Source organism: Melospiza melodia, chromosome 24, assembly GCF_035770615.1.
Source record: "Melospiza melodia melodia isolate bMelMel2 chromosome 24, bMelMel2.pri, whole genome shotgun sequence".
Classification (NCBI taxonomy): domain Eukaryota; kingdom Metazoa; phylum Chordata; class Aves; order Passeriformes; family Passerellidae; genus Melospiza; species Melospiza melodia.
The window spans coordinates 1,782,801-1,809,135 of NC_086217.1; the positions used below are offsets into that span (position 1 = coordinate 1,782,801).

General features: G+C 51.6%; 1 protein-coding gene across 2 annotated transcripts in view; it reads right to left on the reverse strand.

Annotated features, from left to right (window-relative positions):
• Positions 1 to 1,401: 1,401 nt before the first annotated feature.
• STX8 (syntaxin 8) overlaps positions 1,402 to 26,335 on the reverse strand; it is an 82,822-nt gene continuing 57,888 nt past the window's right edge. The window contains exons 8-9 of one of the 2 annotated variants that reach the window (XM_063175655.1): positions 23,478 to 23,611; positions 1,402 to 3,091 (exon numbers count right to left, since the gene is read on the reverse strand). In XM_063175655.1, coding sequence (XP_063031725.1) covers positions 23,484 to 23,611 — 128 coding nt within the window. In that variant the 3' untranslated portion in view covers positions 1,402 to 3,091; positions 23,478 to 23,483. The remainder of the gene's footprint in view (positions 3,092 to 23,477; positions 23,612 to 26,335) is intronic. The other variant, XM_063175656.1, reaches the window with a different exon arrangement.

Below are 26,335 nucleotides of genomic sequence, written 5' to 3' on the forward strand. Positions count from 1 at the left end.
CACACACCAGAGCTGCCCCCAGCACTGGGATTGTTGGTCTGGAAGCTGCTGAACCCCTGAGCACTCCAGGAGAGAGATGAGGAGGTGGCAGGGAAGGCCAAGGCTGGGATGTCTCTGGGCACATTCCAGGAAGATCTTTGCCTGGGAAGCCACTCCAGGTTGGCTCCTCCACTGCTGCTGGGAGCCAAACCCTGGTGTCTGTCGTATTTTAACTTTGCTTTTTCTTTAGTGGGGCAGGGAGACAGAAAAGCTTCCCTGCACACAGCAGAGTGCTGCCAAACCCACTGCTTTTTAATCAAATTCCTCACCCACACGACACGTTAAATGCTACCTAAAGGGCAAGGCTGAGAACCCCTTTGTGGCCAGCACAGTGAGCAGCTCCTGCTGTTTCCACACTTCCCTGGAGCTCACAGAAAAATGTGCTGGAGGACCCAGTGGGTCAGAAAAGCTTTGAAAGCCTGGGTCAGAACAAAGTGAGGGTGAGTTCCACATCCATCCTGTGCGTCCTGGGAATTCAAACAAAGCCCTAATTCCCTCCAGAAGTGGCAGTTTTAATTAGCCCAGGCCCATGGTCTCCTCTGAACAAAGCCCATGTTGCTCTCTGGCCGTCACTGAAGGTCCACGGGGCTGCTCCAGAGCTGGCACTGAAATCCTGCTCCAGGTCTGGAGGCTGCTGCTGAGGAACAGCTCCAGGAGCATTCCCAGTGTCCACAGAGCTGTAGGAATGCAGGGATTTGGAACTCCTCTTCAAAACCTTTCCTTGCTTCCAGCTGGAGCAGCCCTGCCCAAAGCTCCATTGCTAACCTGACCTCAGCAATAACTCCTGAAACCCCTGCCTGTCCTCTGGAAAAGCAGAGCACATCAAACCAGCCCTGCCTGCCCCTGCCCTCGCCGACAGCCCCGAGGTGAAACATCCCTCCGAGAAAGCTGAGCAGGCACAGCCTGGGCTGCACGTGGAAAGGCTCCAAGGGTTCCTCCAGCAGAGCACAGACAGCCCCAGAGGAGCTCCAGCCTCCAGCTCTGAGGGTTGAGGATGGGCACAGAGCCCTGGCTGAAGCTGCATCTCTGGGCCTTTCTCTGCCCCAGGCTCCTCTCTCCTGTCCCCCCCTGGGAGCACAGAGAAGGGAAATCTCTCTGGATCAGGCAGACAGCTGGATCCACAGCTGCAGGACATGGCACCACCTGTGACAGATGGAGAAGAGAAGCTCTGGATCCCTGGGATCCCAGCTGAGGGCCAGACCTTGCAAGAGTGGCAGATCTGCCATAATACACACAAAGTCTGACAGAAATTGCTTATTTCCTTCTCCAGACCAGCTCTTAGGACATGGCAGCATTGGATAAATCATTCACAGACAACACAAGATAGGAGGAAACAATAAAACCTCAGGCAGAGAAACTGTATAGAAATGGATCAGCTTTAATCAGTATTTATTGCTTGCTCTATTAATCCTGAAATCAAACTGACATGTGTAACAAAATAATTATTCTCTTGGCCAGAAGCAAACATTTAATACTTCTTTTTCATTAGTTTTGAAACAGGCAATCCTTTCTCTCAGCTGTAGAAGGGTGTGAGAAGCTGTCAAAGGAAGAGCCAGAGCTCAGTGAGGATATTAATTGTGCTGCATCTCCCAGGGCCAGGCTGGCAGAGCCTCTGGGGAGCACACGAGGGCAGAGCTCTCACTCTCACAGGCTGGGCTGAGTCCTGCTGCTGTTCAGTTCCCATCTGAGATCAGTAACTCCATCCCTGGAGATCAATAACGCACCCATAACCGTCCCTGGAGATCAATAACCCACCAATGACCACCCCTGGGGATCAATAACCCACCAATAACCATCCCTGGAGATCAATAATGCACCCATAACCGTCCCTGGAGATCAATAACCCACCAATGACCATCCCTGGGGATCAATAACCCACCAATAACCATCCCTGGAGATCAATAATGCACCCATAACCGTCCCTGGAGATCAATAACCCACCAATGACCATCCCTGGGGATCAATAACCCACCAATAACCATCCCTGGAGATCAATAATGCACCCATAACCGTCCCTGGAGATCAATAACCCACCAATGACCACCCCTGGAGATCAATAACTCACCAATGACCATCCCTGGGGATCAATACCCCAGCCAGCCTCCCCAAGGCTGAGCACTGACCCAGTCCCCACGGTTCTGTGCAGCCCAGGGGCTCCTGCAGGGCTGTCCCTTCCCATCCTGGGGGAATCCAGAGGCAGCCACTCCCCAGGACATTCCCTGGATGGAGCATTTCCCTCTGCAGGAGGGATCCAGAGCAGGGAACGTGGCTGTTCTCCACAGCACTCCTGCATTTCGGTGTTTGGAGCCCCTGGCATGTCTGAGCTCAGGAGATGGGCAGGGCAGCAGCACCAGCTGGGCCAGGTGCAGGACAGGTGGGTCCATCCCACAGCTGCAGCCGCCTGAGAGCCAGGGGAAGGTGGGAAGAGTGCGATGAAATCCTGTTAGTGGGATGAAATCCTGTTAATGGGATGAAATCCTTTCCCACTGAAATCTTGCAGGTCTCACTGAGCTCCTTGGCCAAGGAGAGCGGGGCTGCCTCAGACTGCTGCAGTGGGGTCACTCCCAGCTGTGGGATTGTCCAGGCTGCTGCAGTGGGGTCAGTCCCAGCTGTGCAGATGGTTCAGTTTGCTCAGTGGGGTCATTCCCAGCTGTTCAGTTTGCTCACTGGGGTCATTCCCAGCTGTGGAGATGGTTCAGTTTGCTCAGTGGGGTCATTCCCAGCTGTGGACATGGTTCAGTTTGCTCAGGGGGGTCATTCCCAGCTGTGGACATGGTTCAGTTTGCTCAGTGGGGTCAGTCCCAGCTGTGGACATGGTTCAGTTTGCTCAGTGGGGTCAGTCCCAGCTGTTCAGTTTGCTCAGTGGAGTCATTCCCAGCTGTGCAGTTTGTTCCCAGCGATGGATGGAGCTCATCCCTGCCCTCAGCAGGTCCCTGCCCGAGCCCTGGGGCTGCCCTGGAGCAGCTGCCCCAGCAGGGCCGGGGTTACCCGGTGGGCCAGAGCGCGACCACGGCGATGGCGATGAGCAGCAGCACGATCACCACCAGCATCCCTGCAGGGACACAGCAAGGCTCAGCATTTCTGTGATTCAATTCCTCCTCCTCCCCCTGCTCACCCCCACAGGCCTGCACTGGTGACCTGAGCACAGACCTGGACCCAAACCCCACATTGGCAGAGGGATTCCTTCCCTTCCTGACCCCACAAATCAGAATTTCCCAGCAGGGCTGTGGGGTACCTTCCTCCCTGCACATCTGCCACAGAAACACCAAGGGATGTGTTTAACTCACAGCCAGGCCAGCTGAGCTTTGCTGGAATCCCTCTGTACCATCCCACTGGGGCAAAGGATTATCCAGGAGGAAATCCACACTGCAGCAGGAAATTGTTTCCAACACAAAGTACTCCTGCTTTCAGACAGAACTCTGTGCAGGGCTGGGCTGTCAGGCATGGACCTGACCTGGGGAACAGGGATCATCCAGCCCTGAGAGAACCCCACAGTGCCCTGCCCCACCTCTGTATGCCCCATCCTGCCCCAAACCCACTGAACCCAGCTGAGGTCAATGACAAATGAGATTGTACAAAATGGGATCCCTCCCCTCTCCTTAATTCCCCATTTCTCCCCTTAACTCTCCTCTTTCTCTCCCATTTTTAGAGGAAAGGAAGAAATGTTTGAGTGAGAACACCCTGGATCCACCTCCCAAACCACCCCCAATAAACAAACTCCTCACCCAGCTGGATCCCTGTGCTGGGCACTGCCATCACCCCCATGGGCATCCCCTGGGCTTCAATGGTCTTTTAATTAGGAGGCTTTCATTGGTGTTCAGTATCTGCTGTGTGCAGTCTCCCTGCCCGAGCTGAGGGAATGCAGAGGCTTCCAAGAGTGGAAAACCTGTCCCTTCCTCTCTCTGCTCACTGAGGATTATTACTCAACTACTCACAGTATTTACAAGTCCAGCTCATGGCAATTAAAAAAGGATGTATTGAAATAAACTCCTCCTTCCACACTGGAAAACGATATTAGACACTGCTTTTTGTAAATAGTGTCATGTTTTCTGTGCAGAAACTAATTCTCTGCCAGGGGGCCAGGATTTTTTTTTTTTTCCAGGGAAATAAGAGTTGCCACCAGCAGGATTTTTTTCTCTTATGCTCAGCTGAAACCATTTGTGATCCCATCCATGCCTGTCCTCTGGCAGTGGGAGCCATTCCCTGTGTCCTGTCCCTCCATCCCTCGTCCCCAATCCCTCTCCAACTCTCCTGGAGCCCCTTCAGGCCCTGCAAAGGGCTCTGAGCTCTCCCTGGAGCCTTCTCCTCTCCAGGCTGAGCAGCCACAACTTCCTCACCCTTTCAGTCTGAAATTTTTTACACCTTAACATACATTTTAGAGTTTTCCACAGAGCCAGAAGCAAGTAAGTTGCCTAAATAGGGAAGAAGTAAGATCTGATAAAGCTGCCACATTCCCATTCTCTGTTATGTTTTGCACTGGAGGGAGAAGTTTTAGAGGGTGCAAATCCTTCACACAGTTTCAGTGTAACAGAGTTTATGGACTGCAGCAATTAAGAGACAACCGAGATCAGCTGCTTGGAAAATACTCCCTAGGTGTGAATTACTAATGATACAGGGGGGAGTTAATGGGGTGTAATTATTCTTTGACAAGTCCCAAGAAAAACTGCACATAAACCCCAAATTATCCCCAGCAGGAAGGCTGATAAAGGATCGCTGATGGGCAGTGCAGAGGGAGGGAACTGCAGGGCACACACTGAGAGAGGGGACAGCAAAGTGAAACAAACCTTGTTCAACCCCTGGGAAAAGACTGGAATTAAAAAATCTGAAGCCAAAAAGGTCAAGTGCTGTCCTTGTCCCAGCTGAGGGACACAGGGACACAGAGCCAGGAGCACAGGGCTGTCCCAGCTCACACACATCCCCAAGCTCCCCTCACACCACACAGAGCAGCTGCTGCACACATTTTCCCCCTGAACCACAGAACAGCAGATTAGAAGAATCTGAAGGTTTTAAACCTGAGTGTTTCACATGCTTTCCCCACTGAAGTTGTGGATAGGATCTGACAAGAATTCTGCATTCTGAGGTTCCTGCCTGCTTTGCCTTTTTTTTTTTGCTGAAATGCTATGAAATATAAATATTCCTCCTGACAAGAAACCCTCAAAGAGAGGCTCAGGAATCAAAACCATTCTTAAAGTCAACAGGAGTCAGAAGAGAACAAAGGAAAGGCTCTCATGCAAAAGAAAACATTCCAGGAATACAAACCCCAACTGCATCCCAGGGAAAGGTGGGAAGCAGAAATCCCTGTGCAATTACTGAGCAAGTAATCAAGGCAGGCTGCAGTAAATGCCATGCTCCTGCAAATCCCTGTGTTAGAGGCTCTGGGGCAGTGCTCCAGCTGCTGATCCACTGCTGATCCAGGGGCTGATCCCACTGCTGATCCCAGTGCTGATCCCACTGCTGATCCACTGCTGATCCCACTGCTGATCCATTGTTGATCCCACTGCTGATCCATTGTTGATCCCAGTGCTGATCCCACTGGTGATCCCAGTGCTGATCCACTGCTGATCCCTCACTGCTGATCCAGGGGCTGATCCCACTGCTGATCCCATTGCTGATCCCCCACTGCTGATCCCATTGCTGATCCCCCACTGCTGATCCCACTGCTGATCCCATTGCTGATCCCCCACTGCTGATCCCACTGCTGATCCCAGTGCTGATCCCATTGCTGATCCCACTGCTGATCCCACTGCTGATCCATTGCTGATCCCCCACTGCTGATCCCCCACTGCTGATCCCCCACTGCTGATCCCACTGCTGATCCCACTGCTGATCCCACTGCTGATCCCATTGCTGATCCCACTGCTGATCCCACTGCTGATCCCACTGCTGATCCCATTGCTGATCCCACTGCTGATCCCACTGCTGATCCCACTGCTGATCCCATTGCTGATCCCACTGCTGATCCCTCACTGGTGATATTCCCTCACTGGAGATATTCAGACAGCAAACACAACCATGTGAAGGTTGGGTCCTGAAGTAAATGCTGATTTCAGCCCATTAAAAGAATTCTAAGGCATGTGCATGTGTGTGGGGCCAGCTCCTGTGCCCTGACTTCAGCAGCTGCAGGGCTGCATCCAAGCCCATTTCAGCAATGCCCAACTTGCATCTGGCAAATCCCACCCCAAAACTGAGGTGTGCCCATGGCAATGCCCTGAGCCTGCAGAGAGGAGCTGCAGCCCTGCACCAAGCCCTGAGCATCCCCAGCACCTGTCAGTGAATATTTCTGGGAACAGCAGCTCTCCTTGGGGTATTCCCTGTCTTTCCTGATGATTTGAGCGTAGTGTCACTCCCAGGTTCAACACTGGTGTCTTTTATAGATGATAAAATAATAATAAATAGCATGGTCAGACTTTAAAGAGCCTGTATAGCATTCCATTATCTGGAAAAGGCAGCTTGCTTCAGGCCAAGGAAGTTATATTCCCACAGAACTGTCTATCCAGAAGTTTATGAGTAAGTCTTCTTTTATATGGGACATGAGCAGTAACTTTAAACACATAATTGTTGTTTTATAGGGCAGCAGAGAGGCAGGGCAAGGATGGGACCTTCAGCACGAGGCCTGGCTGCTTTCCTCCGGAACTTCTATTTAATATCACAGCTTTAAAGAACCCAAACTTTATCTGCTGTTTCAGTGAGTTAATTTTAAGCCCGTGTTGCCAGATATATGGCAGAAATCTTGCCCAAATCCCCTCAAACCCTGCTTTGGGAGGCAGAAAGAACCAGCCTGGAGGCTGGCCCTGAACCCTCTGCACATATCTGAAGCACTGCTTTCACATGGCAAGCACCCCAAGAAATCCATCTCGCTGTCCTTTACGTCCCCTACAGGAGAGCCAAGCCCCTTCTCCCCCAAAAGCCATAAAATCCTTTCCTTCCAACACTTTCCCCGTGCTGGGGATTCCATTTGTGCTGCCTTAAGAAGCACTTGAGCAGCAATCCCACGCTATGAAGCTGCCTTGTGTGTGACTACAGCCCCGTTCCTACACCTGCAGCTCCGAGCCCACCTCTCGGGAGGTTTTCCTTTATTAGTTTTGTGACAGCCAAACGTTTTCTTGGGCGAGAGGGCCAGGGAAACGCTGCTCACCCTCCCACCCCAAGAACCCGGCCCTTATTGCTTTTGACCTTCCCTTTCAACTGCTCTGCCTGCAGAAATCCAACACTGCCGTTGTACCTCGCGGCCCTGACACCAAAATCATTGGCAGCTCTCAGAGAAATCAAGAGCAGGCTGCGCCAGGTTATTAAAGGCTCCAAATGTTCATGGGTTTCATTGGCTCTGGAGGAGGGGGAAAGGCACTCCTCAGAAAAGCTGAGCTCCTTGGAAACAGCAATATTGCATTATGAATTCCTTATTTGGGAGAAAGAACGGCCCAGGTCATTTCTGTGTGAGATGAAAAGGCTCTGGGTCCGTGAGTTATTGCACATTTGGAGCTGTTCATGCTATGCCAGATTAACCCAAAAAAACAATTTATCTGAGGGGAAGGTGCAGGCTTTGTTTGTGCACTTTAACTCCTCCGTCAACATTATTTCACACGCCAGAAATTGCATTTTTGTGGGGTTTGGTCATCTCAGGTTGGAGCTGGGATTCCCTCTGGGTGCACAGATGAGTTTGGGGCTAACACCAGCTCCGGTCAGGGCCTGGAGATCCCTTAGGTCACTGACAGAAGGGTCTGTGGGCAAACAAAGTGGGGCTAAAACCCAGCAGGGTGAGAAGCATCCCTACCACCAGAAATCAAACATCACACCAGCCCAGAAGCAGCGTGGAGTGAGTTTCTATCCAAACCTTTCTGACTTCAGCCATCAAATAACCCCAAACTTTGGGTCCCAAGCCCCATATGCAGCCTGGCTGAGGGCAGGCAAGCGAGAGAAGTGCTTCTGTAATCCATTATTGTTACCCTTCCATTTGCTTCTTTGTTAATCTGTTTTTCAAGTCTCAGACCCATGCCAGGTAATGCCCTGGACTGCTTCCAAGCACAACTGCCCCGAAATCCCAAATTCCTTCAGGAGTGGCACAAGCCCAAGCTCACCCTGAGCTCAGGGCTCTGCTCCCAGCCTCCAGCTGCTGCTCAGGTTTCAGCTGCTCCATAGTAAGGTCACCTCCTGCTTTGGAGACTTTGGGGTCCCCCATTTGTCTGTGTGTCTGCTGAACCATCCCTGAGCTCCTGCTCTGCCCTGGGAACCAGAGTTCAGCAAGGGCAGCTCAAAGGCAGGAGAGTTTCCCATGGAAATGAGGAAATTTAAATTATTTTCCTTTCTGAAGCACCAGAAATGAAGCTCAGAGACAGACATTTGTTCAGAGCTGAAGGCAAGGCAAGAGCACAGCAAGAACTGAACTGTCACAAGTTTCAACTTTCAGAGGAGTCTGTGGGAAAGGGAACACTTGGAGCTAAATCTGTACCTCCTTTAAATAGCAGCAGGTAGCTGGGAGAGGACAATGGTGGAGAAATGGTTCAGGTACCTCTGAGCCACAGTGACTGAACCAGAGAGCTTTAAAGGAATCACACCTGAACAGCTCCTGCAAAACCACCGGGAAACAAAATCACTGCCTGCACTCACCACTGCATCAGGAGCAGGCGTGAGAGGCAGCACTTCCCCATCTCAAAAACCCCAAATCAGCCCAAAACTGGCAGCCTCAACCCACCTCTGCCTGTTGTGAGGGGTGGCCTGGGGAAGAGCTGTGCAATCACCCAGCCCCAAGCTGGAAACGTCCTCATGGATTTTCCTTTTGTTCCTCTGAGTGACTTCACAACTTTCCTTGCTTGGCCCCACACCATCACCAGACTCTTTCCAGCCCCAAAGGTCACTGGCAGATGTGGTTAGTGGATTTCTTTGCATGTGGTTTGTTTTTCTTCTTCCCCCTTTTTTTTTTTTTTTTTTTAATTAAACAAGCACACACAGCCACAGTTTCCAGCTGTCCTTCCTCCAGACTCCTGGGCATCCTTTACCTCACATCAGGGACAGCCAGGAGCAGGAGCAGCTGAGGGAAATTCAGCAGTTCTGAGCAGCAGAACTGCAGCCTGAAATGGCACCTGTGGAAGTGTCACACACCTCAATGTGCACAGAAGGCTTCCCAGGAGAAAGGAAACAAAACAGCTCAAAAAAAGAGCACAAAGGTTCTAAAAATTCCTTATTTCATATGAGGGTCACTCAGCTCACTCCAGTGAGCCCAACCAAGCCCAAGGTGTCACCTGAACCCTTCTGCTCTGGAAAAAACAGCAGGAAGGGTGAGAAAGCACAGGTTAAACTGGGATACCCCCGTTTCCAGCAGAAGATATCCCCCAGGCCGTGAGCCAGGAGGAACAGCAGGGTTTGCCATGAACGGTGCCATGGAGCTGAGGTGGGGAGAGCAGCTGGGACCAGGGAGTGCAGCACAGCCAGGGAAAGCTCTCCTGGCCACAAGAAATCCAGGGTTCCTGATGGAAAACCCAGCCAGGTGGGAGCTTGGGCAGCAGCAGCCACAGAGCACTGAGGAGATTCCTCACTGCAGTGTCACTCCCCAGCCTGGGAGATTCACCAGCAAACCCCAGGGCTGGGGCCATGCCCTGACGCTGGGGCTCTCCCATTCCCTGTCTCCATGGACCTTCTCCAGCTCAGCCTCCCTGCCCAGCCCCAGCCCCAGCCCCAGCAGGGCATGCAGCAGCCCAGCCCAGCTGGCAAACTCCAAAGGGTTTTCCTGAAAGGAAGGGTCAGAGCCCAGCCCTGCTACCTGCAGCAGCCTGGGGACAGGCAGAAGCTGTGACAGATGATCTCAGCAGGGAACTGCTGTCCCTGCACCACTCGCCCCAGTAAAAACAAACGGGCAAAGAGAAAGAATCAAATGAAAGGGCAGCTCTGCTGGCCTGGCATACAAGGGACATCTGCCCACGTCCATCTGCCACCAGCCCCACACCCTGGCTTTGTTTTTGGCGGGGTCACTTGTGTGCCATTGTGGCTGCCTGAACTGCCTCCCCAGGACACCAGGGCCAGACAGGGAAAAAGGTGGGAACGTGGGGAGAAGGAGGAGGCAGCCACCAGCTCTGCTCAGATGCATCACTGAATTGTCCCATCAGGCAATCACCCCAAATCACTTGGGAAAGGATTCTCTTTTGCCTCTGCCTTTGTTTTTCACCCTGGCAAGGGCTGGGATCGCTCCCTCCCTGCTTACATGGACGCATCACAGCACCAAAATGCTTCCAAAGGGTTTCCAGCATCTCATGAAAAAAATAAACGAGAAATAAAAACAATCCCAGCTCAGCCAAACAAGTGGAACAGCAACAGCAACAACCTCAAAGTTTTACTGATCCATCTGATCCTGCAGGGACAACCTCCCCACAAGGCACTGAGCAAGAAGAACCAACACACAAAAAGATCAGATTGTGTTCATGTCACTCATTCAAGGTGGATTAAGTGCTCCTGAAGGCTGCTCCATGTGTCTCCCATTTGCCCAAGTGCCCTGCTCCCCCAGGAATTGCAGGAACTGCTGGAAATGGGCTCTGCTGGCTGCCCCGTGCCCGGGCTGCCTGGCTGAGTGCTCGGCAGGGCTGAGATTTCCATACAAATTGCAAAGCTCCTAAATGGCTTCCTCAGCACAGGGCCGGGGGTGGAAACGGGAGAATCGTTAATGATTAGTTCCTTATGGCTCCCACATTCTTGAAGCATATTTCTCGCAGTCCCTGGAACACTCCTGCATTCTTGATTGCAAAATGGCAATAAGTGATTTCCTTTAAAAGCCTCGTCTTTTATTGAAATACTAAAAATACCCCACTAGCCCCAGTGCACTGCAGCCTCTCTCTTTCCTGGACAGGCCCCATCAGCCCTGATGAATTCTGTTTTGAAGACAGCAATAAACATTTCAGCATGGGTCGTTCAATCCACTCCATAATAGATCTTGCATTTCTAGTGGAGCCCTCCTAGCACCATAAATCATCTTTACACAGACTTAAGTATGAGAAACTCCAGCTCAAAACCAGCATGGACTTTTCTTTTTCTTTTTAGAAATTAAGAATGGGCACAGAACAGTCAAGAATTAAATGTGTGATGACTTTAAACATGAAACCACTGGGCTGACCCTGTAAACCAGGGCTGCTGCAGTGGTCAAAGCCACACTGCTGCTCCAGTCAATCCACTTGACACAAACCTGCCCTGGTGGGGTGAAAACACTCAGGAAAACTTCCATGTACATCCACTCCACCCGAACAAACACGGCTTTCAGGTCCGGGACACTCTGGCTGCTGCTGATTTCAAAAGCCACAGATGAAGATTAATGACACTGCACGCCTGAACTGCTCCCACACACCCAGAACTCCCCTGGTTTGTCCAGTCCATGCAGACTGGAAGCCCAAACTGCTCTCCCCTCTGCTCATGATGTCTCTGTCCATCTGCTGCAGAGCCTGGAGAAAGCTCAGAGATAATTCCAGGTACACAGCAAGGAGGCTCCTGCCTGAGCCAGAGTGGCCAGGGAGCTGCTGGGGGATCCCACAGCCTGGAGTCCCTGGATGGAGCCCAAAGTTCACTGTCCTGAGCCTTGAGAACCCTTGGGAGCTGCTGGGGGATCCCACAGCCTGGAGTCCCTGGATGGAGCCTGGATTCCATGGATTCCCACTGTCCTGAGCCTTGGGAAAGCCAGGGAGCTGCTGAGGGTCCCACAGCCTGGAGTCCCTGGATGGAGCCCAAGACGAGCCCCCTGTCCCCACAGCCCCAGCTGCTCTCAGGAAGGCTCTTCCCAGCCCACCAAAGCTGCTTTGGGAAGTCCAGCACAGCAGGGACAGAGCCCTGGAGTGGGAAATGCATTTCCACCTCAAACATACCCTGAGCAAAGGGGAAAAGCCTTGGTGTCCTCCTGGCTGGATCTTTAAACACTCAGGTGAAACGTCCTTGATTTGAACACCAACACCCCTTTGGATTCAGTGTTCCAGCCCAGTTTGTGCTGGGTGCAGCCTGCCTGGAGAATTTTTGACACACATACAGCTGTTGTTTTGTTGGGAATTGTGTTTTCACAACTCAAAGAACAATCCTGCTTTTAGAAACTTGCTCAACCTTTGGCAATGCAGCCTAATCAGCAGAGAAAACTACAAAACCCAGCAACCAAATCCTCCTTATTAATACCATTTGCAGCTGCTAACAACTCCAAGAACCTTCTAGAAATGCCAAGGGAAACAGGGTGGGTGAAACAATCCCTTGCAAAGCACTAAGCCAATATACACAAGAATTGTGATAAGAAATTAGGTTTGACTTGCACAATCATTTTAAAAGTTTTTGGAAAATGGAGTCAGAAGAGCAGGAGGCTGATAAAATAACAGAGTTCAGTAGCAATGCAAAAATTTCATGCAGATAAAGTGGGGAATTCAATCCTTGCTGAATTCTTGACATCATTTAGATGTTAACAGAAGTTTCTTCTCCAAAAAAAGAAGGCAAGGCATCTTTAAAGCCCACACACAGATCCCTGACTCCTCTATGCAGAGTACTACACAGAACTATTTTGGTTTTGGACGACTGCATTGTCTCATGTGTCAGGATGACTATTTGATTTTCTTTTATTCTTTAATTTCAGCCTCGAGCAGAGCCAAACCTGCACAATTTATGCACGTGCAGTGCAAGAGGTCCCCTCTCATTTTGTGTCAAAAAAAAAAAAGAAAAAAAGAAGAGAGAGGAGGAGGGAAAAAAACCACAGCATCATTTCATCCCTGTGCCTTCCTAAAAGCAGGGAAGTTTATGGGCTCTCAACTCCAGGGCCCTGCTCTGCCTCCCCACAGGACAGATCCGACTGCCCCTGCGGCTGCACAGAGGAAATGAGGAAATCACTGTGGGAACAGCATGCTGGGGACACCTGGGAGAGTGACAGCAGCAGGGTGTCACCATGTCACTGTCACCATGTCACTGTGTCACTGTCACTGTGTCACGGTGTCACTGTGTCACTGTCACTGTCACTGTGTCACTGCTCGGGGAACAGCATGCTGGGGACACCTGGGAGAATCACAGCAGCATGGTGTCACCATGTCACTGTGTCACTGCTGTGTCACTGTCACTGTGTCACTGTCACTGTGTCACCATGTCACTGTCACTGTGTCACTGTCACTGTGTCACTGTGTCACTGTCACTGTGTCACTGCTCTGGGAACAGTGTGGTGGGGACACTTGGGAGGGGTGTCAGCAGCAGGGTGTCACCGTGTCACTGTGTCACTGCTGTATCACCCTGTGTCACTGTGTCATTGTGTCACTGCTGTCACTCTGCCATTGCCATGTCACTGTATCACTGTGTCACCATGTCACAGCTCTGTGCCCCATCCCAGTGGGGATTTCTGCCCAGCAGCCCAAGGAGAGCCCTGGCAGAGCCTGCAGAGAGCAGCACGGGCTGGAACCTTCTCTGTGTCACTGCTGTGTCACTGCTGTGTCACTGCTGTATCCCTGTGTCACTGCTGTGTCACTGTGTCACTGTGTCACCATGTCACCGCTGTGTCACCATGTCACTGCTGTATCACTGTGTCACTGTGCCACTGTATCACTGTGTCACAGCTCTGCACCCCCAGGAGAGCCCTGGCAGAGCCTGCAGAGAGCAGCACGGGCTGGAACCTTCTCTGTGTCACTGTGTCACCGCTGTGTCACTGTATCACTGTGTCACTGTGTCACTATGTCACCATGTCACTGCTGTGTCACTGTGTCACCATGTCACTGTGTCACCATGTCACTGCTGTATCACTGTGTCACTGCTGTGTCACTGTGTCACTGTGTTACTGTGTCATCATGTCACTGTGTCACTGCTGTGTCACTGTGTCACTGCTGTGTCACTGTATCACTGTGTCACTGCTGTATCACTGTGTCACTGCTGTGTCACTGTGTCACTGTGTCACTATGTCACCATGTCACTGTGTCACTGCTGTGTCACTGTATCACTGTGTTACTGTGTCATCATGTCACTGTGTCACTGCTGTGTCACTGCTGTGTCACTGTGTCACTGTATCACTGTGTCACCAATGTCACCATGTCACTGCTGTATCACTGTGTCACTGCTGTGTCACTGTATCACTGTGTCACTGTGTCACCAATGTCACTGTGTCACCATGTCACTGCTGTGTCACTGTATCGCTGTGTCACCAATGTCACGGTGTCACCATGTCACTGCTGTATCAGTGTCACTGCTGTGTCACTGTGTCACCAATGTCACGGTGTCACCACGTCACTGCTGTATCACTGTGTCACTGCTGTGTCACTGTGTCACCAATGTCACGGTGTCACCATGTCACTGCTGTATCACTGTGTCACAGTGTCACAGCTCTGCACCCCCAGGAGAGCCCTGGCAGAGCCAGCAGAGAGCAGCACGGGCTGGAACATTCTCTGTGTCACTGTGTCACTGCTGTGTCACTGTGTCACTGTGTCACTGCTGTGTCACTGTGTCACTGTATCACTGTGTCACTGTATCACTGTATCACTGTGTCACCAATGTCACGGTGTCACCACGTCACTGCTGTATCACTGTGTCACTGCTGTGTCACTGTGTCACCAATGTCACGGTGTCACCATGTCACTGCTGTATCACTGTGTCACAGTGTCACAGCTCTGCACCCCCAGGAGAGCCCTGGCAGAGCCAGCAGAGAGCAGCACGGGCTGGAACATTCTCTGTTGCCTCTGAAGTTGTTGTGTCCCATCCCTGGCAGTGCCCAGGGCCAGGCTGGGCAGGGGACAGTGGGAGGTGTCCCTGCATGGCAGGGGTGGCACTGGATATCCCTCTTTTACGGTCCTTCCCAACCCAACCCACTCTAGGATTCTATATTTTGCATCATATTTTCCTTTTGGAAACATTTCCCCTTTTCAGCTCCTTAAGGTTATTCCCAGATACTGTGGGGCTGAGAGAAAAGAAAAATAAATATATAAAATTAAGGGGAAAAAAAATCTGTGTAAGGATTGAAGCCTGTATCAAACAAACAACCAGCATGAAAATACTTGGGAGCCATTAGCTGCCTGATTTACTAATTTCTTTTTCTTTTTTCCTGGAGTCTAATCCTACGGTTAAACCTACAGAGCTTTTCCCCTCACACTTGCAGGGGGAGAAGAAACCCCCCCAGCAGGGAGGCACACAAATCTCCCTGGACCATTTGTCTGAGTGCTGCTCTGCCCAGAGCCAGGATGCTCCAGCTGCTTTTGCAATAGCTCAGTTCTGATAGAATTACCAGCATTGTCCATTATTAATCATGTTGCCACTGCAGGTCCCTCTGGAGCGTTTGCTTAGCCCAGACTTTTCCAAACTCTTCCAGTTTCCTCTCCATTTATTAAAAGATGACCACAGTTAAAGCAAACCCCTGCTACTACAGAACAGCAGGGAAAATAAGGGGGGAGAGAGGCAGAATCACCTTTAGCCTTGGCTTTTCCTCCATTCCCAGAAGAACGTCCCCAAAGCACTGGGCTCAGTCTTTGTCTCCCTGGCTGTTTAAGGCAGCATTAGGATTTAAGGAACATTTCCCTGGATGTCACTGTTTGAGCTGGGATCATTGGAAGAAATTTGGTACTGGCACAAGCCCTCAGTGCCCACAATCCCTGAGCTCCTGACAGTGTTCCAGAGCCAGAGTGCTCTGCTGGCCGGGGAACAAAGCCCTGGCACCCACAGGACTGAGCCCTGCTGAGGTGCAGGGTGTTCCAAACACTCCCCGTGAACCAAGGGAATGCACAACGAGGGCAGGGGCAGCCCCTGGGCTGGCAGAGAAAGGGAAAGCTTAACCCAGCACAGTCCCCCACAGTGCCCGGCACGGGAACTGGGAGGGAGGCCAAAACTGCTGGCATGGAGGGCATGGAGGGCACTGCTGGGGATGGAGGGCACTGCTGGGCATGGAGGGCACTGCTGGGCACTGCTGGGGATGGAGGGCACTGCTGGGGATGGAGGGCACTGCTGGGCATGCAGGGCATGGAGGGCGGTGATGGGCATGGAGGGCACTGCTGGGCATGGAGGGCACTGCTGGGCACTGATGGGCATGGAGGGCAGTGATGGGCATGGAAGGCACTGCTGGGGATGGAGGGCATGGAGGGCACTGCTGGGGATGGAGGGCACTGCTGGGCATGGAGGGCACTGCTGGGCACTGCTGGGGATGGAGGGCACTGCTGGGCATGCAGGGCACGGAGGGCAGTGATGGGCATGGAGAGCACTGCTGGGCATGGAGGGCACCGCTGGGCACTGCTGGCCATGGAGGGCACTGCTGGCCATGAAGGGCACTGCTGGGCACTGATGGGCATGGAGGGCACTGCTGGCCATGGAGGGCACGGAGGGCAGTAATGGGCATGGAGGGCACTGCTGGGCATGAAGGGCACGGAAGGCAGTGATGGGCATGAAGGGCACTGCTGGGCACGGCTGGGCATGGAGGGCACTGCTGGGGATGGAGGGCACTGCTGGGCACTGCTGGCCATGGAGGGCACTGCTGGGGATGGAGGGCACTGCTGGGCACAGCTGGGCATGGAAGGCACTGCTGGGCATGCAGGGCACGAAGGGCAGTGATGGGCATGGAGGGCACTGCTGGGCACTGCTGGCCATGGAGGGCACTGCTGGGATGGAGGGCACTGCTGGGCATGAAGAGCAGGGCACTGCTGGGGTCCCTGAGCAATCCCTGGCACCCTGCCCTTGCCCAGGTCCCTGCCCTGAGGCTGGGAGCACCATGGATGTGGAACTGGCCTGAGCTGACCTCCAGCCCTGCCCTGCTCCTGGGAGGCTCCATGTGTGCCACAGATCAGCCACAGATGCAGGAGGGCTCTGCTCCTGCCAGTCTTCATTTCTTATCCCAAATCTGGAGGATGCCATGGATCGCTCACAGCTTGGGGAGGGTTCTGCTCTTGCCAGTGCCCATTTGCCACCCCAGACCTGGCAGATGTCACAGATCAGCCACAGCTTTGGGAGGGTTCTGCTCCTGGCAGCTCTGCCATCCCCATTTCCCAGCCCAAATCTGGAGGATGTCATGGATCAGCTATGGCTTCAGGAAGGTTCTGCTGCTGCCAGTGCCCATTTCCCACCCCAGAGCTGAGGATGGGCTCCCAAGGATGGGGATCTGCAGTGCACACAAAATGCTGCCTAGGAAAGCTTCCACGTGGGCTCTGACTGGGAAGATCCCAATTTATCCCCCAGATTTCATATTGTTTTTAGGACTCTGCTGTCTGCAAAGCATTAACTCCAACCAAGTGATACAATTCTGCTAAAATTACACTCCTAAGCCAGCCATGTCATTCTGAGTCACAGAACAAATATGCCTGTGCAATTGAAATAAAACCTGCACAATTCCTCCAGTGTTCAGCCTCTCTCCCTGCCTCTGCTCCCACCAAGGCAGCACAGGCTGGCCACGTATCACAGAGCCCATCTCCAAGCAGGAATTCCACTTACAGGGTCTGGCTTTGGGAGTAGGCAAATTAAAAACAGAGATGAAGGGATGCTTATCCTTTTATTTTTAGCACAATCAAGGTCTGGTGGGAGGGAATTCTAATAAAATTTTAAAGGGAACACTTCTAATGGAGCATCCTTAATTCTATAATGATGAGGTGGATGCAGTGATTCATTTCTGCTTACTAGCAGCTTTTTTTTTTTGTTATTTTGATATTGTTCACTGTGGTTTTCATGGCTTTGAGGGGAGCTTTGCAGCAGGACCAGCTGCCAAGAACATCTCCCAGTTAGCTGCTTTGGTCATCAGTCAGTAGCTGCCATTAACACAGCACTTTCTATCTGCAAATCCAATAATTCCAGAGCTACTAAACCTCATTTTCCCTCGAGATTAGTTTTGGTGGAGAAAAGCACCCTTTGGAAGGCAAACCATTTTTTTTTTAAAATTTAAGTATTTTAGGTATCAAAACACATGGTGCAGCCTGGACCTGGGCTGCCCATAAATGCTGCCAGTGAACATGGGAAAGCAGCAGCAGCTCCAGCTGCTCCAATTAACTCCCAGCACCTTCCCAGAGCCCAGACAATCCTGGGCTGCTTGTCATGCAAACAGCCTGGGAGCTGCATTCTCCATGGAGGGGTAAGTGACTGAGTTAAGCAGATTACTGGGGAAGGAGTCACACTCAGCAGCTTTATGAGACGATTAGACCCTGGGAAATTCACACCCCAAATCCCCGGGCCCTGATAGAGCCCATTGATCACCAGCTCCAGGATCCAGCTCAGGCAGGAAACCTCCCTGGCAGCATCCAACATTCCCTTCCCAGTGAACTTCCACCAGCTCTGCCCCCTGCCAGAGAGGGAGATTCTGATAAAATTGTACAGGGGGAGAGGCTGCAGCAGCGTTTGGCAAGGCAGCAGCTCGTGCTGAAACAACTCTTCTGATGTGACAGGAGATCCCCAGCTCTGGGCACCTGGGCTCTGAGACCCCTGTGGGGTCTGGCTGCCCCATGGCAGAGAGGTGATGCCCCTCTCTGCACTCACCATGGCTTGGCAGAGCACTGAGGCTGGCATTCCCCGCCTGCAATGCTGGCAGAGCTGGCACAGGCACTCAGGGTGGCATTCCCTGATGGCAGAGCTGGCACAGGGACTCAGGGTGCCATTCCTTGCTGGCATAGCTGACACAGTGACTCAGGGTGGCATTCCCTGCTGGGACAGCTGGCACAGGGACTGAGGGTGGCATTCCCTGCCTGCAGAGCTGGCACAGGGACTGAGGGTGGCATTCCCTGCCTGCAGAGCTGGCACAGGCACTGAGGGTGGCATTCCCTGCCTGCAGAGCTGGCACAATCCTGACTTTTTGCCAACTCATGGCACCGTGAGGAGCGACAGGTTCTGGGAGAGGCTGTTCCAGACAGGGCTCTGTGACACTTCATGGAACAAAGGACTCTGAGTTTAACAGGATTATTGTTACACAGCACTGTTTGTTACACAGCACTATTGTTACACTGCACTATTGTTACACAGCACTATTATTGCACAGCACTATTATTGCACTGCACTATTATTGCACTGCACTATTATTGCACTGCACTATTATTGCACTGCACCATTGTTACACAGCACTATTGTTACACAGCACTATTACTGCACAGCACTATTGTTACACAGCACTATTACTGCACAGCACTATTGTTACACAGCACTATTGTTACACAGCACTATTGTTACACTGCACTATGGTTACACAGCACTATTGTTACACAGCACTATTGTTACACAGCACTATTGTTACACAGCACTATTGCTGCACTGCACTATTGTTGCACAGCACTATTGTTACACAGCACTATTGTTACACAGCACTATTGTTACACAGCACTATTGTTACACAGCACTATTGTTGCACAGCACTATTGTTACACAGCACTATTGCTGCACTGCACTATTGTTACACTGCACTATTGCTGCACTGCACTATTGTTACACAGCTCTATTACTGCACAGCACTATTGTTACACAGCACTATTGTTGCACAGCACTATTGTTACACTGCACTATTGTTACACAGCACTATTATTGCACAGCACTATTGTTGCACAGCACTATTATTGCACAGCACTATTATTGCACAGCACTATTACTGCACAGCACTATTGTTGCACAGCACTATTGTTACACAGCACTATTGTTACACAGCATTATTATTGCACTGCACTATTATTGCACACACTATTACTGCACTGCACTATTGTTACACAGCACTATTACTGCACAGCACTACTATTGTACAGCACTATTGTTACACAGCTCTATTATTGCACAGCACTGTTGTTACACAGCACTATTGCTGCACTGCACTATTGTTGCACAGCACTATTGTTGCACAGCACTATTGTTACACAGCACTATTGTTACACAGCACTATTGTTACACAGCACTATTGTTACACAGCACTATTACTGCACTGCACTATTATTGCACAGCACTATTACTGCACTGCACTATTATTGCACAGCACTATTATTGCACAGCACTATTGTTGCACAGCACTATTGTTCCACAGCACTATTGTTACACAGCACTGTTATTGCACTGCACTATTGTTACACAGCACTATTATTGCACAGCACTATTGTTACACAGCACTATTGTTGCACAGCACTATTTCTGCACTGCACTATTATTGTACAGCACTATTATTGCACTGCACTATTGTTAGACAGCACTATTATTGCACAGCACTATTATTACACAGCATTATTCAGCAGCCCCCATGATCTGAAGCATTACAATCCCCCCTTTTCTGGATCTATAGAAAGGAAAGGTGAAACCCCCTCACTTTAGAGAAGGTGAGTGTGCCAAGAGATCTCCCTCCTACCTGGGGTATTTTTATCAGAGATGTCTCTAAAAATACTTCTCAAAGAAAGTTCCTTATGCAAGAATTAGACAGCTCAGGACTGCTGAAGTGCATCTAGCTCCATCCAAAGAGACTCCTCCAGCAGGGATGGCCTCACCCTGGTACCAAACAGACAAAGGGCACAAACCCCATGGGCAGCCCGAGGAAGGGCTCATCTGCATGGTGGGACAGCTCTGAAGGGAAAGCACAAGGCTGAGTGCTCCTGCTGAGAAAGCTGAGGTTATTCAGCCTGGAGAAGGCTCCAGGGAGAGCTCAGAGCTCCTTCAGGGCACCCAGGACAAGGCCTGGAGGGGCAGGACACAGGGAATGGCCTCAAGCTGAAGGAGGGCAGGGTTAGATGGGAAATCAGGAACAAACTGTGCCCTGGCAGGATGGGCAGGCTCTGGCACAGGGTGCCCAGAGCAGCTGGGGCTGCCCCTGGATCCCTGGCAGTGCCCAAGGCCAGGCTGGACATTGGGGCTGGGAGCACCTGGGACAGTGGGAGGTGTCCCTGGGACAGTGAGAGGTGTCCCTGCCATGGCAAGGGTGGCACTGAGTGGCTTTAAGGTCCTCTTTCCAATCCAAACCCTTCTGTGAGTCTCTGAAGACCCAAGAGCAGAAATCACACATTTCCTGCCTTCCTGATCCCCATTTCTTTCTTGACTAATGCTGAATGAAAGCATGAAAAGGAGACGGGCTCCCCCCCTCATCTGGGGGTCTCAGGTGAGCCAGCCCAAGCACAGGCAGGTGCTGAGCAGGGCCCAGCCAAAGCCAGGCTCAGCTCAAGCCGGGCTCTGTGTGCCTGTGCCAACCCAAGCAGGAAGCAGACTGGAACTTGTCTGCTGTCAATCCCCCTCAGTCACATGCCATAAACCCCTGGGTGCCCCCTACAGCCACCATTCCCTCCTGGGAGCTGCCACCTCAGCCTGCAGGCCATGTAACACCCCAATCCTGCCCAGCTCCAAGCCCCCTCTCCTTTCCCTGCACTTTCAGCCTCTCCAGCCCCTCTCCTTTCCCTGCACATTCAGCCCCTCCATCCCCTCTCCTTCCCTTGCACTTTCAGCCTCTCCATCCCCTCTCCTTTCCCTGCACTTTGAGCCTCTCCATCCCCTCTCCTTTCCCTGCACTTTCAGCCTCTCCATCCCCTCTCCTTCCCCTGCACTTTCAGCCTCTCCAGCCCCTCTCCTTCCCCTGCACTTCCAGGCTGTCCCTGGGACAGAAGGGAGGGAACAAAGGGGCTGCCTGTGTGTCAGGAGCCCTTGCAAGGGCTGTGTTTCACTCCACCCTGCTCCAAAGCAGGGCAGTGTCTGGAGAGCTCTTTAGGAGTTTTTGTCTCATTAACATTTCCATCAGGGATCAAAGAATATATTAAAAATATCTAAGTACAATTCCTGCTATGGAAAAGGAATATAGAAAAAACCTGCCCAGATTCCTTTTTCTGATCCCTGGCATCCCCATCCCCATTCAACCCCATCCCATCCCATCCCATCCCATCCCATCCCATCCCATCCCATCCCATCCCATCCCATCCCATCCCATCCCATCCCATCCCATCCCATCCCATCCCATCCCATCCCATCCCATCCCATCCCATCCCATCCCATCCCATCCCCATCCCCTTCCCCATCCCCATCCCTGCCAGCCTCATTAGGGATGCCCAGCATCACCCTGCAGACAAAGCCACGGCAAACAAAGTGTGGGGAGCAGGGGGAAGGGGGAGAAGGGGATTTTTTCCCTTTTTCTGCAAAGAAAGGAGTGTGGAGGAATTCCTCATTCACTGATCTGCAGAATGCATTAATATCCCAAGTGTTGGCACAGCCCCCCGTGCTCGGGGACCAACAATGACTCCGAGTCTGGGATCCTCAAATAAACCCCCCCTGCTGTCATGGCCACCAGGACAGAGAATAACAGCAATATTAGCTGACCTTCAGCGTGTTGTTTCCCCAGACCTGACTGCTAGACCTCTGTTTGCCTGTTACTAGGATTTCTTGGCTGAAAAATGTGAGCATTTCCTAGACGATAAAGAGGCAGTTTATTAGGTAAATAAACCAGGCCCTGAGCAGCCTCTGCTGCCTGATAATGAGGAGGGAAGGAAAGGCCCAGACCTCCCTGCACCACCTAAAATAACCCCAATCAGGGCTCTCTGGCTACCACCACACGCAGATTTTTCAACAGACAGTTAATGAACAAGAGAAGGTCATTCCAGCCCAGCCAACTTGTGCTCAAAACCATTTGCTGAGAACACTATAGGCCATAAAAATCCCAGCAGGCACTGTCTGTATCCTATAAAACTGTCCCTCTGTGGAAGCAGCTAGCAGTTTAAAATAAGTGTATTCTTTCAGGTTCCTGACAAAAGGAAGATGTTTACAGAGGAGAGTCTGGGGACACCCTGCACCATCCCCTGCTCCCCTCAGCCCCAGGAGCCACAGTGACAATCACAATTAATTATCAGGCACACAACAACCCCGGGGTGAGGTGCAAGCCCACAGCACCTCCCTGAAAAGGCTGCTGCAAACTGTAGCCAAGTTTTCCCAGTTTTCCCAATGCACCTCGCAGATAAATGCAATAACCAGGCAGATTCAGAAAGCATGGCTTGCAAAATGAAGCTTCCACTGAAACAGAGCCAGTGGCACTGCTTTCCTTGCCAAAAGAGAGATGTTCTGGTGCAGGATTTTTGAATATTTAGGAGATAAGTATTACAGAGGAGCTACTGAGTGTCCCAATCCATTTGTGGTACAACACAACCTCAATGCAGCCATGCCCCACGAGCCACAGCTCCATACTCACAGAGCCCAGAGCCCCCCAGAATGTCACACCAAGGCCACTGGCACAGGCTGAGCATCCTGCAGAGAAGTTTCTGAAGCAGACAGGCTGCACATTCAGCCTAGAGCTGGTTCCTGCCACCAGCACCCAGCTGGGCTCACAGACAGCTGTGACATTCCAGGGTCACTGCTCTGCTTCCCCCAGCAAGGGCACTGCAAACAGCAGCTCCAGGATGGCACAGCAGCCTCAGTGTGAGCCCTGTCACCCTGTGTGACACCCAGCACCCCTCCCCTGTGTGTGACACTGAGCCAGGGGTGCAGAGCCCACCTGGAGCCTGGGCGAGCAGACAGGCAGCCCAGGTAACAGTGACATTAAAGGGATCTTCCCTAGGCTGCACAAAAATCTTAATTTTCACCTTAAGTCAGGACATTTCCTGAAGCAACAGCAGAGCTGACCAATCCTCACAAGGGCAGGGCTTTCCTGCTGCTCTCCCCATGAGGACACCGCTCCTCAGCCCACTGGAACCATGGCAGGAGTCCCACTGCACTTCTGCAAAACAAGAAGTGTTTGAGATCCCAGCCCCTGTTGATTTATATCCCCGGGTTCTGCTGGGATCAGCATCCTCCACACATCTCACAGAGCCCTGAAGAGACAACACAACCACTTGTCCCCAGCAGCCTCATTTCCCCCTGACCACATCCTTCGTGCATTGTTGTGGCCCTGCAGTGCCTGGGGCTGGGCAAGCACAATTCCAGATGCTGCCCCTCTCCCTGCCCTGGCCAAGCACAAAATTCCAGATGCTGGAATGCCCTGCCCGGGCACTGCATGCTCAGCCCAGCTCTGGCTCAGGGGATCGAGGGTAACACTCCCAAGGAAGGCTGCAAAAGGCTCAGCATTCAGGAGCCAAATATGAAGGCAGAATTTCAGTCTGCAGGAATCACTACAAACCTTTATCCCAGATGATTTCCCCCTTAATTTGGGTTTGAACGTGGCACGAAATCCCCGAGCCTGAGCACCGATGGATTTCAGCTCCAGATCAGGGAGAGCAATTATTTTGTCATTGAGCATATTAGGAAAGAAAAGGCAGAAGGAGGCAAGTTTGAGCCTCTTTGGTAATGTACAAATTAACACATTTCATCACTGTTTTCAGAAATATAAATTAATGATTTAATTCTGCAACACGTATCCTTGGAAACCGAGCTGTAAGCAGCTGCGCTCGGATGTTTCACACAATTCCACTTTCTCAATATTGAAATCCAATTAATTGCTTGGCCTTTTGCAGTGATGGGCAGCTTGGGTGAGCAGGGTGCCCAGGGGCTTATTTAGCACCAGATTTGCAGGATCCCACTCCGTGGGCTGACAACAGCTGCTCTAAATCTCCTGCTAGGTATGAGCAGGCTCTGATGAAGTTCAGTCTGTTTGAACAGCTGCATATGCAAATGTAATTAAGAAGATCTCGATTGCCTTTTGCTCCCCCTCTCCCTGTCCCCTGATGGGGAGGGATGGCATTTCACTGCTCCAGGCTTCAGCCTCTGCCTGACTGACACCATCCAGGCCCAGAAATGCCACTCTGGGGTGTCCCTAAAGCCAGGAATGAAGGCAGGAGTGATGCACCCCTCACCTGAGCCCCAGCCAGGACAGGTACCCCCAAACCAGGGATCCCTCCAGAGCCAGAGGGGAACTGCAGCACCCACACTGCTGCCACCCACAAAATGTAGGGGAGAAACAGCTCTGAGCATCCCCAGCTCTGACCAACTTGGGCGGGATGGAGGCTCCAGAGCAAACCAAGGCAAACTAGAACAGGAAACCAAAATTAAAGAGGGTAGAAAACACTGGAAGTGCACTGAGAGGAAATCAAATCACACAAGGCTAACCAGGTTAGCTGGTCAGATAGTGAATTCTGTAGACAAAGGAAGTGACAGAACCTACCCACACAGACTTCAGCAAAGTGATGCAGCCCCAGATGGGAAAGCCTGGAATGAAAACCTGGGAATTAGCAGAGCTGGAGGGGCAGGAAACTGGTGAGAGGGGAAGTGGCGTTGAAAGAAAGAGCAGAATGGATGGAGGTCACTGGCAGAGCTCCTCCAGAAGTGGTCAGCAGGCTGAGCTTATTAAATGTTTTTATTAATGACCTTGGCACGAGAAGTGAGTGTGCTAATGACATCTGCTGCTGACACAAAGCTGGAAAGCAGCAGCAGCACACAGGAAAGCTGGGACTGGATGGGGGGAAATGGGAAACTGTGAAGATGAATGGAGAAAGGGTGAAATTCCACGGGAGGGGAGAGGAAGCCACGCTCTGGGGATAAACAATGGTTTCTGCTGGAAGTTGGAAAGAAAATGAACTCGAGTGGAAAATGTTCAAGAGGCCCAAGCAAACAGCTCAAACCCAAAATGACTGAGGCATCACCGTGCTGGGCTTGCAGTATGTCCAACAGCCAGAGAAGAGCTGGAGCTGCTGGACAAGCCAGGTTACAGGGTTTACACAAACCCAGGGCTGTGAGCAGCCCCAGGGATGCTGCACTTGGTTCCTGTGCTTAAACATACAAAAGGTTTAAGTAGGAAGGCATATTAAAAAAAGACTTGGCAGAAACCAGATTAATGTAGGAGATGAAAATGTAAAGACACTTGTTCAGCCCCTGCAAAACAAAGCTGGGAGGGCACACTGAGTGATCTCCTGGACACACACATTCAAGGGAAAAAAATGAAAAAGAGGAGAGAACTATTCAGGACAGCAGAAAAAGGGCTGCACGTGGGCATCATGAAGTATCCCTGACAGGTCCAGGCTGGAAATAAGTTTATGACCATTTCAGCCTTGCAATAGGAGTAATGGGGGGGAAAAAACAACCTTGTTCTCAGAAACTGATCCTGAAGGGATCCTCTGACCCAGAAGGTCCCATCTTTTCCTGCTCAACACACACAGGGCTGACAGCACCAGGATATGCTGTGCTCCCACCTGGGACTCATAGAGCAAATCAAAACCACCTTTTTCACAAAAAAACCCCCCTTTTTGTGACTGCTTAGCTCCATCCTCTTTCATCAGCTGAATCCATTCCAACACCTCAGCACCAGCAAATATTTGAGACGTGAATACAATGAGTGTGAGGAGGAGGAGGCAGAGCAAGGCCAGGAGCTGGCTGGAGGGCACAAGGGCACTGCAGGAATGGGCACCAGGCTGGGGACACTGCCACCAGGCTGGGACACTGCCACCAGGCTGGGACATTGCAGGAGTGGGCACCAGGCTGGAGATATTGCCACCAGGCTGGGGACACTGCC